Here is a 14847-nt window from a genome sequence, read left to right as displayed (position 1 = left end):
CTCCTCTGTCTTCTGTCTTCTCTGTTTATTTTTTTCAAAACGTATTTTTCCTTCATTTTATTTTTTCTCTTTTTCATTATTATTATTATTATTATTATTATTATTATTATATTCACTATTATGTATATGCAGCATTATATTATTATTAGGATATATATATATATATATATATATTCTCTCATCATTATTTTCCTCCTGATATTATATGCTCAGTTCATCTTCTCTCTTTTCTTTCTCAGCTGCAGACATGCATGCACTTAAACACAAATACAATAATTACCTCTGACTCTATCTACCCCCATGTTTGTGTTGCCTATCAATACTGTTTTTGTTATTGTTTTGTACTTCCCCTTTGCACTCATTAATTAAAACATACTGTATATATATATAAACACGATGCATTTGTGTGATGGTGCAGCTTCTGTGGAGCTTTGAGTGTTTGAATGAAGAGTGAGAGACAGACGAGTTTGGCTGTCAACCAGAGCAACAGATGGAGGCGTTAATACACAAACACAGATCGGTGTGTGTGTGCGCATGTGTGTGTGAGAGAGAGAGATTGCGTGTGTGTATGTGAGAGAGAGAGCGAGATCGTGTGTGTGTGTTTGCGAGTTGAGTGTTGAGTCAGGATGAGTAACGGTTCATTGTCAGCCTTTAAATTTAGAGTTGACATTTCCTCAGAAGCACATCGACCCAACAAACTAGATCAAACCAGATCTGCAGGATCCAACCACATGCAGTCCTCGTTTTATCTGCAAGTTTTCAAAGTTTTCACAATTTTTATAATTTCTTTACTTTGAAATGCAGTCAGACAGAACATGTATGTGTGTTTTTTGAAATGCTTCTTGTCTGATGAAACAATCTGGTCTTTACTGCTGTAGATTTCTTCACGGGGGTCAAAGGTCGGGACCACCTGTCTGTGTGACTTCATTTGATTCGTGGCACAATACAAAAAACGTACAATAATAGAAAACAATGTTTGCAGTAAAATATGAAGAAACTCAGAAAATTTTCTGAGAGTGAATCAGTACAAACACCAGAATCTTGTCAGACGTCTTCAGAAAGATTTTCACTGTCACAAAATCTTCTTTCAACCAACCACTGCATGTTGTGCATGACTGCATTGTGCCATCAGATGGAAATATATCTTGTGCATACTTTTAAACACATTCCCCCAAATTTGGGATTTTGGCATTTTTTAAATCTTTAGGATCTCAGCTATAATTGATCTAAATCTAAAGTTGAATGGTGGAGACATCGGGGTGAGGGTGGAGACAGCATAATTAAAGAGGTTAAACATCCTTATTTGTTTGACGCTGTCAGGTAATCAGGTCCTTTGCTATTAAAAATGATCTTATTTCTTGTTTGAGTTTTATTCTGTGATATTATTGACCGTCACTATAGGTCTACGTGATAATGTTGAATGCAGTGGATTGTGGGTTATTAGTATGGCTTTACAATATTGGATTTTTTGCAGATATTTGAAATGCTAATATATCAGCTCATCTGGCCGATATTTAGTATCGATATTGAAATATCTTTTTTTCCCCACATAATTTTAATCATCAAGTCTCTTCTGAAGTGGAATTAACATCATAATTTGCAAGCTCTTATTGTGGACCAGCAGATGGAGACATAAAATGCAGCACTTTTCAATACACGTAATGGTCATTCATTGAGCAAAATAAGGAAAAGCATGTTGGCCAGTTCCGAATTTTGGCCAATACTGATGACACAGTTACTAGTAATAATGACAAATCATTTTTAGGACAATGCATGCATAAAATGCAACACAAAAAAACTTTGCATAAAAGTAAATGACGTAAAAACAATGAATTCTGACACTGAATAACTAATGTGCAACAAGCTGACCAGCACCAGATGCACAAAGAGCTGTGATTGGTCAGTTTAGGGTACCTGTGTTCTCCTACACATTTCTGATTTCAGTGGAGAGTAGTTCTGTTAATCTGTTTTCCACTAACACACATTACCACTTTAACCTTTAACACCTTAATCAACATCAGTTCTTGTGCTGCTTTCAAACGTGCCTTTCACCAGCATATAAAGCTCCGAAACCTGAGAAAACTGATTTGATTTCTTTCAAAAACATGGAATTAAGCATATTGAGCAATTGGTTAAGAAATGTCCTGCAAACTGCAACACAAAAAAAGGGGTTGGGGGGAACTATTTTCATGTCCACAAAACTATATATATAATTATTTAAAATCATGTTGGAAATAAACATAATGAGCAACTGGGCAAGAAATGTCCTGCAAAAAAAGGCGACAAGGAAACATTCTGAAAATTAGATACCAAATTACCAAATAAAGAGATACATTTAAAAAAAATGCGTATATATATATATACACATAACTTTTATTCTCTCGCTCTCTCTCTCTTCTCTCTATCCCTTGCTTAATTTCAGGTGTTTTTGTTCTTACTTTTACTTTTTCTATTTTTTGGGCCAGTTCTTCGATTAATTTGCTCGTTGCCCTCTTCCTGTGCTTTTGAAAGAAATCAAGCCAGTTTGCTCATGTATCAAAGGGTTAATGCCTCTTGGTTTATGGTTTAGCAGCTCTTTTTTTTCTTGTGAAACTGTTATTGTTGGAACTGATTTGTTAAAGTGCAGAAGTTCCTCTGGTGTTTTTGTCGGTCACAAAATTTGAAAGCTGTTGATGCTAATCCGGCTTTCTCTGCTGGTGCACGTGCCTCTGTGTCTTTGTAAAATATGACCTCAGATGAGGTCATATTTTTCAGATGTTATTGATCAGCTCAACAGTAACTGATAAAGTTCTCTGTGCTGTGTGTGTGAGTGTGCTGAGCTCTAATGAAATACAAGATTTGTATATTTTTCAAAAATATAATTATCCATGAAATTCACTGTTATTGGGATGAAAAGCTTTGGTTGTCAGTGATCAGTAGGATTCCTCTTAAATAAACCTCCACTGCTCTGAACCCCCTCCTCCCCCTCCCCCTCCTCCCTTTGCCTTGTTGGACCAATCACAGCCCAGCATCCCTGCCAGCCAATCAGCTCACTCCTGGGTGATGTCATGTAGCAGGCTGCTGTTTGGTGCTGATGCTGCTGAGCTGCAGATCTTCAGTCTGAACAGAGACCGAGCATCACTGCAGGGTGAGTACACACTGCTCACACACACTTACACATACATATTCAAATGTCTTGAAATGTTTTATCATTATTCTCTGTTAATTTTTTGGCTTTCTGTATGTTTGTACCACATATGGCTGCAGCCTCTTTTAAACATGTGAAGATATGAAAGCAGGTTTCACTCATTTGATTTTCCTCTTTATTCTTTATTCATCTGCAGATTCTGTTCTTTGTTTTAATGTTTTGTGTTTCTGTCTCTGCTGCTTTTTTCTTGTGTCTTTTCCATTTTTCTTTGTCTTTATGATCAGTTTAGTGTTTGAGCTGCGTGCTCCACTTGCTCTTCTCTGCAGAAGGTGATGCGCTTACTGGCAACAATGACATCATCGCTTAGTCCCTGCACACACACACACACACACACACACACACACACACACACACACACACACACACACACAAAGTTTTACCACTGTGTTTACATCAGCACTTAAATGATAATCACTGTAAGGATCGGTGCAAACAGAATGTTTTTTCAAGCTTTTTATGAAAAATATGATCTGTTGCTGCTTTCCTCTGATTCTTATATGAATCTCTTTGTGTTTGCTGTTCAGACTGAGGGAACTGTTTGAGGAATCATGTTTTATTTTGACACCTCAACATGGATATTTTGCTTTTGCATGGATTAAATGATGCTTGACAGATACATAGATACGAGAAATTGTTTATAACCTGCAGCTCCAGCGCTGTGCACATTAACAGCTATATTCCTAAGATCCTATATTTGTGAATTTCCATCTTTTCATGCATTAAATGCATGATGCTGTTGAGCTCAGTAAGAGTATTTATGCAGGACTTGGATAATCTGTATCATCTGAGGGCTGATTCATGACTCCTGCAGCATGTCGTGTCTCTGTGTTTGTTGCTGATTCAGTCCTCACATTTTGGATGAATTATTTTCATCTCCTGAAGTAAAAAAAAACAAAAAACAGCTAATACGTGACTCAACTCCTGAAACAAGCTGACAAAATCTCACCTTTAAGTCAAAATGTGATTTGGCAAAGAAATTTTCAGAGGATGTCTGGGATGTGCATAAACTCCTGTGACTGAAATAAATGTAAGATATATTTTTAGCATTGCTTGAAAAAAATCTGAAGTTCAGAGCTCAAAATTTTGAAACTGGACAAATTTACCAAATAATGCATTTGAAGTTAAAGAAATTAAGAAACTTTGTTTCTGTCTGGTAAACAAACATCAAAACCGGATTAAAGTAATAATTTCCAGGTGACCTTAACCCTTTGAGCCAATTGGCCAGCCTGAGCCAACTGGCCTGATTCCTCTCAAGAAAATGAGAACAAGGCAATTAGTAACTTTACAAGAAATGACACAAAATATTGGTTGAAAGTTAAAAGTTAGTAAAAGTTTCAAGAAAATAACCTGAAAATTAGTAATAAATAAAAAAATAAAAATAGAAAAGTAAAAAAGTAAACAAGGGCATAGTGAATAGTGTTACAATAATTTTAAAAAAATAATATATTTTTTCTATAACATAATTATAAATATCATTAGAAAAAGCATATATGCTGTCTTCTGGAAATTTTTTTGTCCCATATTTTTTTTTATTATGTTATAACTTCTTTTTCTAACTTCTTCTTCTTTCTCTCTCTATTCTATTTTTTATCCCCCCCCTTTTTTTTTTTTTTACTATATTTTTGCAGTTTTGGGACATTTCTTGCCAAGTTGCTTATTTTACTTTTCCCAAATAAATTAAAAAACTCAAACAAAATAAATCAGACCAATTTGCTCTGGTTTCAAGGATTTAAATGCTTGGACAAAGTGTCTGAACACAGCATAAGAGATCTGATGTCAATCGAGATTTCAGAGGGTTAAACTTCAGAAAGTTAAGATGTGCTAAGTAAGCAATTTTCTTTCACTTTTTTTCTTGCTCTTGTTTGTTCTCAACTGTTTCATAATGACTCTTTTTTTGAGTTCTTGTCTTTCTTGCAAGTTTCTCTCTTCTGCTTTACCTCCGTGCACGAGCAGCTCCCGCTCCTGCAGGAGGTGCTTAAGTGTGTCATTGCCTGAGAAGCTTTGTGTCAGCTCAGTGTTTCCTCTGCAGGTCACCCAAAAGTCACTCCTCTGTACTCATTATTCTGCTGGATTTACTTCAATGTGACCTGTTTGTCTCTTCACAGGAACAGACTCTACCTCACCACAGTGTCTTTGACAGAAAACAGCAGCAGCAAGATGACTCTGGCAGGTAAGACCTTAGTTAATATGCACATTTTCAATAAACATATATACACTTTTTTCTCATATTGTGTCTTATATGAAATATGGTGTTCTTTCAATTGAATGTGCAGTTTTTCTTTTCTCTCTGTCCAAATGTTCCAGCATACAGAGAGAAGATGCGAGAGCTCCCTCTGGTGTCTCTCTTCTGCTCCTGCATCCTTCCCCAAACAAGAGACACCGTGGCTGACGACAAGAAGGAAGGTCAGAAGCACTCTTTATACTCTGGTTTCCATTGAGAGGGCAGCTGGGGATGCAGTAAATCTTTTTCACAGCTACTATGTAAATTTGTAACTCATAACATCAATAATCAATGCATTATAGAAAAGTGCAAGTGTAAAGGGGTTTGTGTCAAAAAATGAAGCTGAATCATTTGGAAATGACAAAACAAAACAAGAGTGCTTTGATGTTGGCAGGTGATCATGATTCAGGCTATAGCAGATTTATTCAGAGAGCTATCTGAAGTATAAGATAGTAATGGTAATATGCTGAGTGTGTAAAATATAAAACTGCATTATGTCATGCAGCAGGAAAGCCTTTTGTGTGTAAACGCTATGGCAACAAAATTAGTTTGTTAATTAAAAAAAAATGTAACAAAGTTTTATTCCTGATAATATTATTTAACAAAAATTACTTTCACTTACCTCTCTTAATTACTTAACCTATTTCAATTAATACATTTAGGTAGGCCTACTGGTTTTCCCAACATTGTTGGCATATAATGGTTCTGTCTGCTGTCAGCCTGACACTTAGAAATTAACGTTAAAACATGAATCCTACTGACTTGGGTCAGCCTATCCCAGAATGCATTTGGTGAGAAGGGGGGATACAGTGGTCCCTCGTTTATCGCAGGAGTTACGTTATTTTTTACAATAATACAATAATACAATTTACAATTTTTTTATTACATATGTTTTAAGGCTGTAAAACCCCTCACTACACACTTTATACACTTTTCTAGGACAGGCATTATCATCATAACATAACACATCAACACAAACACAAAGTTCAAACCTTCTTAGAAAAATAAGTCCAGTATTATAGAATGAAACCAAAGATCAAAACCTGTTTTCAGGCCCAAACATTTGTTTGAGAAATAAAAATATAAACGTTTTCCTATAAATAATTATGATGGCTTTTAGAACAAACGAATTTAATTTTAACGACCTATGAGGTTGGACACATAACAAATTATTAATAGTGACTCACGAGTATTTCACAGTTCCTCCGACTGTGCCTCTTCGTCCTGGCGCCACTCCGTCTTTTTCCACTGACGGCCGCGGTGCAGGTGTCTTTTTCCGAGTGAAGAAGCCAATCAGGATACAGAACACAATGCGCTGTAAAAAAAAAAAAAAAAAAAAAGCATGCAAAATTGCACTAAAAAAATTCTGCAAAACTGCAAGGCCGCGAAACTGCAAGGCCGCGAAAGGTGAACCGCGTTATAGCGAGGGACCACTGAACACCAATATACCCAGCACGTTCTCATCCCAACCACATATTGCAGCTGTGCAGTGGACTTCCACATCTACATATTACACTCAAGATATACTTACAAGTCTTCTCTTACATTCTGGAATGTTGCTACTGTGATGTCAACACAATCACATGATGGGGTTACGCTGCACGTGGTTATGTTTAGACAACAAACACACATGGCAACCAATGCCAGGACATCAGCAAACGCACATGCTGGCAGGATGGGTAGGATTAGAGGGGGGAGGCACATGGTAAGGTGTAGAAAACAAAACATCACATTCAGATGGGAAGCGAACACTGGACTCCCACATGAAAGTTCAGGATTTGTTGGACCAAAGCCCTTGCACTCCTTATATGATGTTGTTAGTGGCAGCATTTCAACCTGATGACGTCCTGCCGCGTTTCATGTGGATGCAAAAGGTGGCTTTTGGTGTTTCCATCGTACGCCAAAAGCACTGTCAGACCGGCCTATTTGTTGAGTACAGAATGAGAAGGGGCTGATACACCAGGATCTAATATCTCCATTATGTTCCATCTGCCCTGGCTTGTCTTTGGACTGCATGTGGGAGGAAATTTGAGCAACCCAGAACAAACCCACACAAACATAACACAAATCCTTAAAATCACCAGTTGAATCGTAGGTTGTTTCCTGCTACAGAGGAAATCTCTTTTGGTATGTAATCATGGTTTTGTGCTCTTCTTGCAGCAGGTGTGGTGGACTTGAACCTGTGCAACATCAGGGACATGGAGGTGATTGAGCTGAGCAAGCGGGCAAGCGGCCAAGCCTTTGAGGTCATCCTGAAGCCTCCCACCTTTGATGGTGGCCCCGAGCTGAGGGCTACCACACCGCCTCGCCAGAAACCTTCACTGGAGGAGATCCAGAAGAAACTGGATGCTGCCCAGGAAAGGAGGAAGGTGTGTGTTAAAATCAGCGTAACAGCAGTCGACAGATTCTTTTTTGCAAGGTCACACTTGCTCTCACATCAAGCAACACTTTTCATTTGATCCACATTTACCATAACATGACTAAGCCAAGCTAGCAGCTTTGTGAGGCTGTATTTGGGCACCATGGTTAGGTTACGTTAGGTTAGGTGCACATGAATGTCTGAAATGAATTAAATAATAACCCATCCAATAGTTGTTGCGATATTTTAGTCTGGAAAAAAGAAGTGGACAGACTGGTCTATTGCCAAAAAAATGCAGTGGTCCTAAAATCAATCCCTGAGGATCCCCACAAGTTTGGCTTTTTTCTTGAGTGGCAATTTTCTAAGAATTTTAAGAATTGAAGAAAAAAATATGGCCACAGCACTCTTTTTCAACCAAAGTTATGATTGTGTGCATTCAGTCTGCAGCCTGTGAACAGAGTAGAACTCTATACATTTTTGAATGACTGACAAATCTACCAAACAAAGCGCATTTGCTCTAGTGCGACATCATGCTGCGGCCAATTCAGAAATGATGCTACCACAAAATAAGACCACCAGGAAACTATTGTTTAGGCTCAGCAGACTTATAGAGACACAGTAGAGAAAGAAAAAAATAATTGGCCTCTGTTCTCTCTGTAAAATCTGACAAAAAAATAAAGGAGGAACATGCACACAAAGGCAGAAGCTCACTGTAAAGCCTCTCTCTGTCTCCCTCTAGTGTCAGGAGGCGGAGCTGCTGAAGCACCTGGCTGAGAGGAGGGAGCATGAGCGTGAAGTCGCTCAGAAAGCTCTGACCAAAGAGCGTCAGGGGCACCGCGCCGATGCTGACAAGGAGCTGCGGCAGATGCACCTCAACTCCTCGCAGGAGCGACTGCAGGAGGAGGTGAGAACGGAGGTTTTATTGCCAGTTTTCCACTCATTTACTGAGACGATATACATTCTGTTTCATAAGAAAGAATCACTAATGATAGTTTGTGTTTGTGTCTTTCAGGACAAGCACAGCGTGGAGGTGAGGACAATCTGGAGGAGGAGAAGGGTATTCTGGGTAGACACTGATTAAAAAAATATGAAGACAGTGACTTGATAACAAATAAAAGGGATAACAAAATAATGTTAAATAGAAAAGTGCTCTCAAAGTAATAGTTTGACTGTTTGTGACTTTATTGCTGAGAGCATTTAGATCAATATCAATCTCAAGTCTGTGGGCAAAGTACAGAGCTAGATTCAGGATGTGGTTATCTTAGCTGGGTCTAATTTTTGAATGTGGGGGAAAGAAAAGATTACTGATTAAGATGTTATATATTGTTTGTTCAACCTGTATACAAAGATAAATCTAAAATTTTAAGTTTTGGGTTATACCAAGTTTGTTACCATTGTGTGTCTGTTGACACCCAAAAACAAAGAGATGTTTTTACATTTCTGTTTGTGTCTCAACCAGCATTTGTATTTGGGGTAAATGTGCTGAAGAATGAGCTAATTTTTCAGTCCATTTACCACCTCCATTGGCCCCATGTACAAATTTTGTTTTTTTTAAAACAAGATACAACATGTTAATTAGTGAGTCTATGTGTTTCCAGTCTTTATGCTAAGCTAAACTAGGCTCATCCATCCATCAGCTCTGTACCTTTATCAATCTTCTCAGCTAATTCTTGGCAAGAAAACAAATAAGTCTATTTACTAAAATGTTAAACTACCCACAGGACAGCTTGTGTAAAATATGACGCAGAAGACACCCCTCTAGACACTTTACTGTACAGTAAATATGAAGCTCAAGCCAGCAGCTGGATAGCATAGCTTAGCATAAAGACTGGAAACTGGGAACACATGCCTGGAACTACCAAAAGGAGGTAAAAACTAAAGGCACCTCTAAAGCTCACTGATTGACACAATTTATTTGGTTTGTTTAAGCCAAGCTACAAAATGGCTTTGTTTGAGGGATTATGTTTTTTTTTTGTTTTTCTTGGTCTTGGCTGTAGATTCATGTTCACAGACGTGAGAATCTTCTCATGAAACGCAAGAGCGCTAGTAGGTTAAATACCAAAAAAATATATATATATTTCTTTCAATTTGTTATCAATTTATTATTAAATGGCTCAAGCTAATGTTGATCCAAATGTGTGTGGACCATATTAGCATTTTCAGTTGGGTAGTTTCACATTTCCTATCTTCAGTGATGAGCTTTGTTGAAATTCATGTTGAGAGCAACTCTTTTTTAATGGTAAATCTCAAACACAAAAACTCCCTTTAACTCTGACATATTTAATATGTCTAAAGCAAAACCTTTTTGAATCTTCTGCCATTCTCTGTGCTTTAGCAATGTGCTAAATCCACTGACTTTCTTTTGCCTCCAGGTGTCTTGATGGCCTGATCACAACACAAGCTGAATTTTATTTGGGAGCCATTTTGAAGGGCTGATGAGCTGAGGATTGATGTGCCGGCAACCTGGCACTGCTCCCGCTGGGAGACTAATAGGATGGGACTCTGAAAAGAGTGAGAGAAGAAGAAATAGAGGAGGAGGCGGACTGAGGGAGGGTCCAACTGCTTGACCTCCTCTGTACAACCAGGACTCTTCCTAATGAGATAAACTCTTTATAACGAGCTCTGAAGGACACTGCATATTCAGTCATCATTAGATGGTTCACAGGGGTTTTGCTGTGCTTTGTTGCCATGCCAACAGTGCCAATGTCTTCGTGTGTGTGTGTGTGTGTGTGTGTGACTATGTATCAAGGATTCAAAGTGTTCTGTAAAGAGTGAAAAGTTGTACCCAACAAACCAACCAAGCCAAACCAAATCTGAAATAGGCCTGAGAGAAATCGGACCTGAACCCAAAGGAAATGTAAGAGAAAAGGAACCGAGTCCAGAAAACAGCCAACTGGACTGTGGGAGTGGCACTGGGTGTCTTCTGCTTCTACATCAAAATGACTCGTCACAAAAAGACACAGATTGGACCGCCTCTACCTGCCAAGACGGCTGATGATGTGGGAGTCTCCGGAACCTGGATTTACAACTAATCGGGGTTGAATAGCTCCATCTGCTGGACAGTTTAGATCTTTGCGTTTACTGTAAAGCAAAGACTACAAGAAAGGTTTTATCAGTTACACGTGGCTCTTTAGTGACACTCTGAGGCGGATGTAGGAAAGTAGAACAAGTCAAGACCGTGTCCCAGGCAGATCAACAACTAATTATATCCAATACAAGGCAAAAAGAAGTCAACTGCACTTTGAGATCAAAGACTGTTGAAGGTGATATCAGTGTCTGAGACTGAGTCCAAAGCTTAAAAACGACAAGACAGAGACTAGTCAGAGCTTCCAGGAGACCACAAACAGGTCCAGATGAAACCCCCACCAAACCAAAGGTCAAAAGATTCACTGAGACACGCCAGAGCATCCACTAGAGCCTGACAAGTTTGACTGAAAACACCCACGAAACTGAAACAAGTCAGAGTTAATACACTCAAGACGGTGCGGAAAGTCTGAGTCAAAACATCCATGACACTGAGACAAGGGCCACTTAAAACATAGATGATAGAGAAACAGGTTAAAATGAAAGCACGCAAAAGACTGCAACAAGTCCTAGTCAAAACACACATGAGATCAAGACAGGTAATAAAAAGACCTCAGTGTACTAAATTTAGCATGCTAGCATTTATGCTACCATTTTAAGCAACATTTATGCAATTTCTTTTAGTGTAAATTTGGATGAGAAGACTATTGGCACAGTGATAGTTCTGCTGAATGTTTGTATGATGTTAGCAAACAAGATTACATAGATAGCTATGTAGCGGCTATATAATGGCTAACATTAGATATATCACAGGAGACTTCCTCCTGTCCAACATTCATTATATCATTAAACCAACCCCTTGCTGATATGAATAAATTTTTCTGGTGAATAACTGATAATCAATTGTGTACAGTGTTTACAGCTGCGGTGGTGTGTTTGTTTATATGTGTGTCAGTCCATTTCCCTGGCAATGTCAATGTAAAGGAGTCGGGATGAGATGATGATGATGATGATGATGATGATAATGACGATGACGATGACGATGACGATGACAACAATGTATAGAAATCACATTATATTTTAAATGCAAGAATAAAACAATGACACTTTGCTTCTTTGTTCCATTTCTTTTATTGAGTCAACACCACATTCAGCCTCTGAATAAATACAGTAACATTAATATAACATCATCAATAAATATCTGCTGAAATCATTTTTAAATAGTAAATTAAATAGACTAAAACCATAAATAGAACTTAAGATATGAAACACATGCAATAATAATCTGTTTGCTTTTTAACTTCAGCTCCAGAGTGTAGTTGTCTAGTTTCTCCAGTTATGTTTCAAGAAAAAAAAGTGTAAAAAAAACACACACAAAAAAAATAAGATAAAAAAGCAGATTAATTCAACATGTAACAGATCACAGAGCAGCATGTAGGCAACGCGTGCATGTGTATAAAAAAAATCTTTCATCTCACATCAAATCAAATTAAATACATTGAAGAAAAGCTGGAAATAATGAGTTACTTACAAGTTGTCTAACAATAGTAACTAAGTCTAAATTCTGAGATAGTAACAATAATTCTAATTTAAATTGTGTCCTTATTTCAACTCATGAAGGTGTGACATATTTTCAATGAGACCTCAAATCTGAAGTCATGATTATTTTGTTAGTTACGTGTGACTTACACTCATGTTTTTGACGGACATGTACTTGAATCTTTTATTATTCTCTGCCCTATCATTCTCCAGTATATATATATATATGTATATATTATAAAAGATTAGTTTTCCATACAGAAGCTCCTGCTTGTATCAGACTGACCTAGCAGCCATTCTGCTCTCTGCTGTTCTTCAGTCTTGGTGTTGGATGGTGGGTCGGACGCAAGTGCAGCCCACAGCGATGAGACGGGACTCCAGCCGGTAGTGGTAGCTGTGCTCCGTCCCTGTCGACTTGACCCGGCGCAGCATTAGCACATGGTGCATGATGGGTCGGGACTCCAGGCTTAGGTCCTCCTGACCCTTTGAGTCCCGACAGCCGCGCAGCAAACAGCGAGCCTCCGAAACCCATGGAGGGCTCAGAGAGTCGTCACGGGAGATGCTGAGGATAGATAGAGAGTGGACAATAAAGGGTAAATATCATTTTATCTTTTAAATATCTATTATTAAAGGACCATACTGGTTACTGTCTTTTAGCTTGTGAAATGGTGTGGCTTCCTATGTGTGTTAGTGTGTATTTCTCCGTACTTGTATGTCCACGGGGAGATGGAGAAGTTCTGCAGTGGTCTGATGCTTCCAGAAGGAGACAAAGCTTTCTGGTCAAGCTTCAAGGTGACCATTTTCACAGCCGCATCATCAGAGGACATCTTGTGTGTTTCCACTGAGTGTGTTGAATGGCCGCCTGCTTTCGGCATGGCGGTTACCTCCGTCATCATCATCATTACCATCATTGCCGCCACACAGACAGCCTGAGGAAGAGGAGAATAAATTAACCTTCAGACACAGGTTTTGTTCTTTTACATTTCATGAGTGATAAATCATATCTGTGTGTGTCTATGTTTTCCCCTCAGGATCACCTTTATCAAGAGAGTCGGTACAATTACTAAAATCTTCTCAGAGGTGCTAAATAGGCTATAGAAAAAACTTTAATTAAAAATGCAATTTATATTAATCCTTACCAGAAAAGTTTATTGTAAATGAATTGAATGCAAAATACATTTCTTGGTTATTACACTTAAATCACATGCTAAATGTTTTATGATATTTCACAAAATGTAAGTGATCACTCATGAAAGCAATGAAACATCTCCCAGCCTTTCACACTTAGTTTTCGAAATTATAATGTTAATCATGAGGCAACTTTTTTTTAATATATTATCCTTCATAAATAAACTTCACAGTTTATGAACAATACAATATAAAAAGTCTGAATGTTTCAAATGTCCTAATCTAGTTTTTTTAAGTTTTTTAATAACTATATAGCATAATAAAATGCTTGATAAAATCATGCAGCTGTTTAATGTGCAACAACCCCCCCCCCCACACCCCATGTAGCTGCTTGAATGTAAAAATTAACATTGCTACTATTAAAAAAAAGAATGATTTAATAACATATGTAATATGTTTAATTTTGATGGTTAATTTAACAGTTTATTGGTTCATTTCCATATTTTAATATTCTTATCAATGTAATTATCCACATCTAAATGTCTTACTTATCTGTTTAGGCTGAGATTTATGCCTTTTAAAACTTTCAATTCCTTCCTAAACTTTCTCCTGCACAGATTTAAATGAGACAGCAGAAGAAGAATTCAGCTGCTCTTACCATCACTTTGGCGGAGTAAGATGTTGGAAACATGCTTAGAGTTCCCTTGTTGTCCTCTTGGGTCTAATTCAGATCTGGGTTTTTGTCTTTTTGCAGATCTTTAAGTCTTCACTGTGTCTAGCTCTTGTTGGTCCTTGGGCTCTGCTGGAGGTTTAGGTCAGGAGCTGTAACCTGGTGGTCGGATGGTGCTCACTGGTTCGGGCCTGAACTATGTCTTCTGCTGGTGTTTGAGGAGGTGCAGATGTTCCTCTTGTTCTCCTCTGGTGTTCTGCTGGATCTCTGATCAAGCTCTGACTTTTATCCTGATCAGTACCATTTCCTCTGATGATGTCACAATCTTCGTACCTTTTTTCTCTTTTAGTGTCTTTGATCCTCCCCTCTAAACCACACAGACCTGAGTACATGACGAGGCCTGATGGTCGACCCACTTTCGCAGTCGATGTAGAGGTTCAAATATTCTGCACACAAAGTTGCAGCAGATTTTCTAGGTCATCTGGTCCTATACAGCGCAAAGTCTTCACCTTAAAACTCTGCCTATATTAATTTACATTCAGAAGCAAGCTAACATCATCAGCAGGAAATTGTGTTGGGAATTTTTTTCAGACAGCGCTAGAAGCAACCAGGTTGTTCTCTTGTACTCTTTGGTCTTTTTGATTTGTCTGAATCAAGATAAACTTTAATAACATAACCTACCATGATATTTTAGACAGTGATGTTCTTCCATCTTTGTG

General features: G+C 38.1%; 2 protein-coding genes across 3 annotated transcripts; one reads left to right on the top strand and one right to left on the bottom strand.

Moving 5' to 3' along the window:
* The first annotated feature begins 3030 nt into the window (after positions 1-3030).
* On the top strand, positions 3031-11902 carry LOC121943101 (stathmin-4-like). Of its 2 annotated transcripts, none has more exons than XM_042486518.2 (7): positions 3031-3127; positions 5293-5357; positions 5492-5590; positions 7572-7777; positions 8507-8671; positions 8780-8797; positions 10140-11902. In XM_042486518.2, the coding sequence occupies exons 2-7, from the start codon at positions 5345-5347 to the stop codon at positions 10146-10148; spliced, it is 510 nt and encodes a 169-aa protein (XP_042342452.1). In that variant the 5' UTR covers positions 3031-3127; positions 5293-5344; the 3' UTR covers positions 10149-11902. The 2 variants fall into 2 exon arrangements, with proteins under 2 accessions (XP_042342452.1, XP_042342444.1); XM_042486510.2 differs by having other exon boundaries at positions 7569-7777.
* Positions 11903-12509: 607 nt separating this feature from the next.
* On the bottom strand, positions 12510-14479 carry il17a/f1 (interleukin 17a/f1). The gene is made up of 3 exons (XM_042489581.2): positions 14117-14479; positions 13039-13259; positions 12510-12892 (listed from the first exon to the last, which is right to left on the bottom strand). The coding sequence occupies exons 1-3, from the start codon at positions 14147-14149 to the stop codon at positions 12646-12648; spliced, it is 501 nt and encodes a 166-aa protein (XP_042345515.1). The 5' UTR covers positions 14150-14479; the 3' UTR covers positions 12510-12645.
* Positions 14480-14847: the final 368 nt, after the last annotated feature.

The sequence above is a fragment of the Plectropomus leopardus genome, chromosome 1 (assembly GCF_026936395.1).
Source record: "Plectropomus leopardus strain MGB_pleo_1.0 chromosome 1, ASM2693639v1, whole genome shotgun sequence".
NCBI classification, from domain to species: Eukaryota; Metazoa; Chordata; class Actinopteri; order Perciformes; family Serranidae; genus Plectropomus; species Plectropomus leopardus.
This window is presented reverse-complemented; position numbering and strand designations above follow the sequence as displayed.

What these genes read in the sequence shown, in the direction of transcription:
- LOC121943101 (XM_042486510.2), top strand. An exon ending in GGCTGACGACAAGAAGGAAG is followed by an intron (nt 5,591 to 7,568) that starts GTCAGAAGCACT and finishes CTCTTCTTGCAG; the next exon opens with CAGGTGTGGTGGACTTGAAC. An exon ending in CTGCCCAGGAAAGGAGGAAG is followed by an intron (nt 7,778 to 8,506) that starts GTGTGTGTTAAA and finishes GTCTCCCTCTAG; the next exon opens with TGTCAGGAGGCGGAGCTGCT.
- il17a/f1 (XM_042489581.2), bottom strand. Translation starts at nt 14,149, where the DNA reads ATGTTTCCAACATCTTACTCCGCCAAAGTGATG. An exon ending in CTTACTCCGCCAAAGTGATG is followed by an intron (nt 13,260 to 14,116) that starts GTAAGAGCAGCT and finishes CCTCTTCCTCAG; the next exon opens with GCTGTCTGTGTGGCGGCAAT. An exon ending in ATCTCCCCGTGGACATACAA is followed by an intron (nt 12,893 to 13,038) that starts GTACGGAGAAAT and finishes ATCTATCCTCAG; the next exon opens with CATCTCCCGTGACGACTCTC.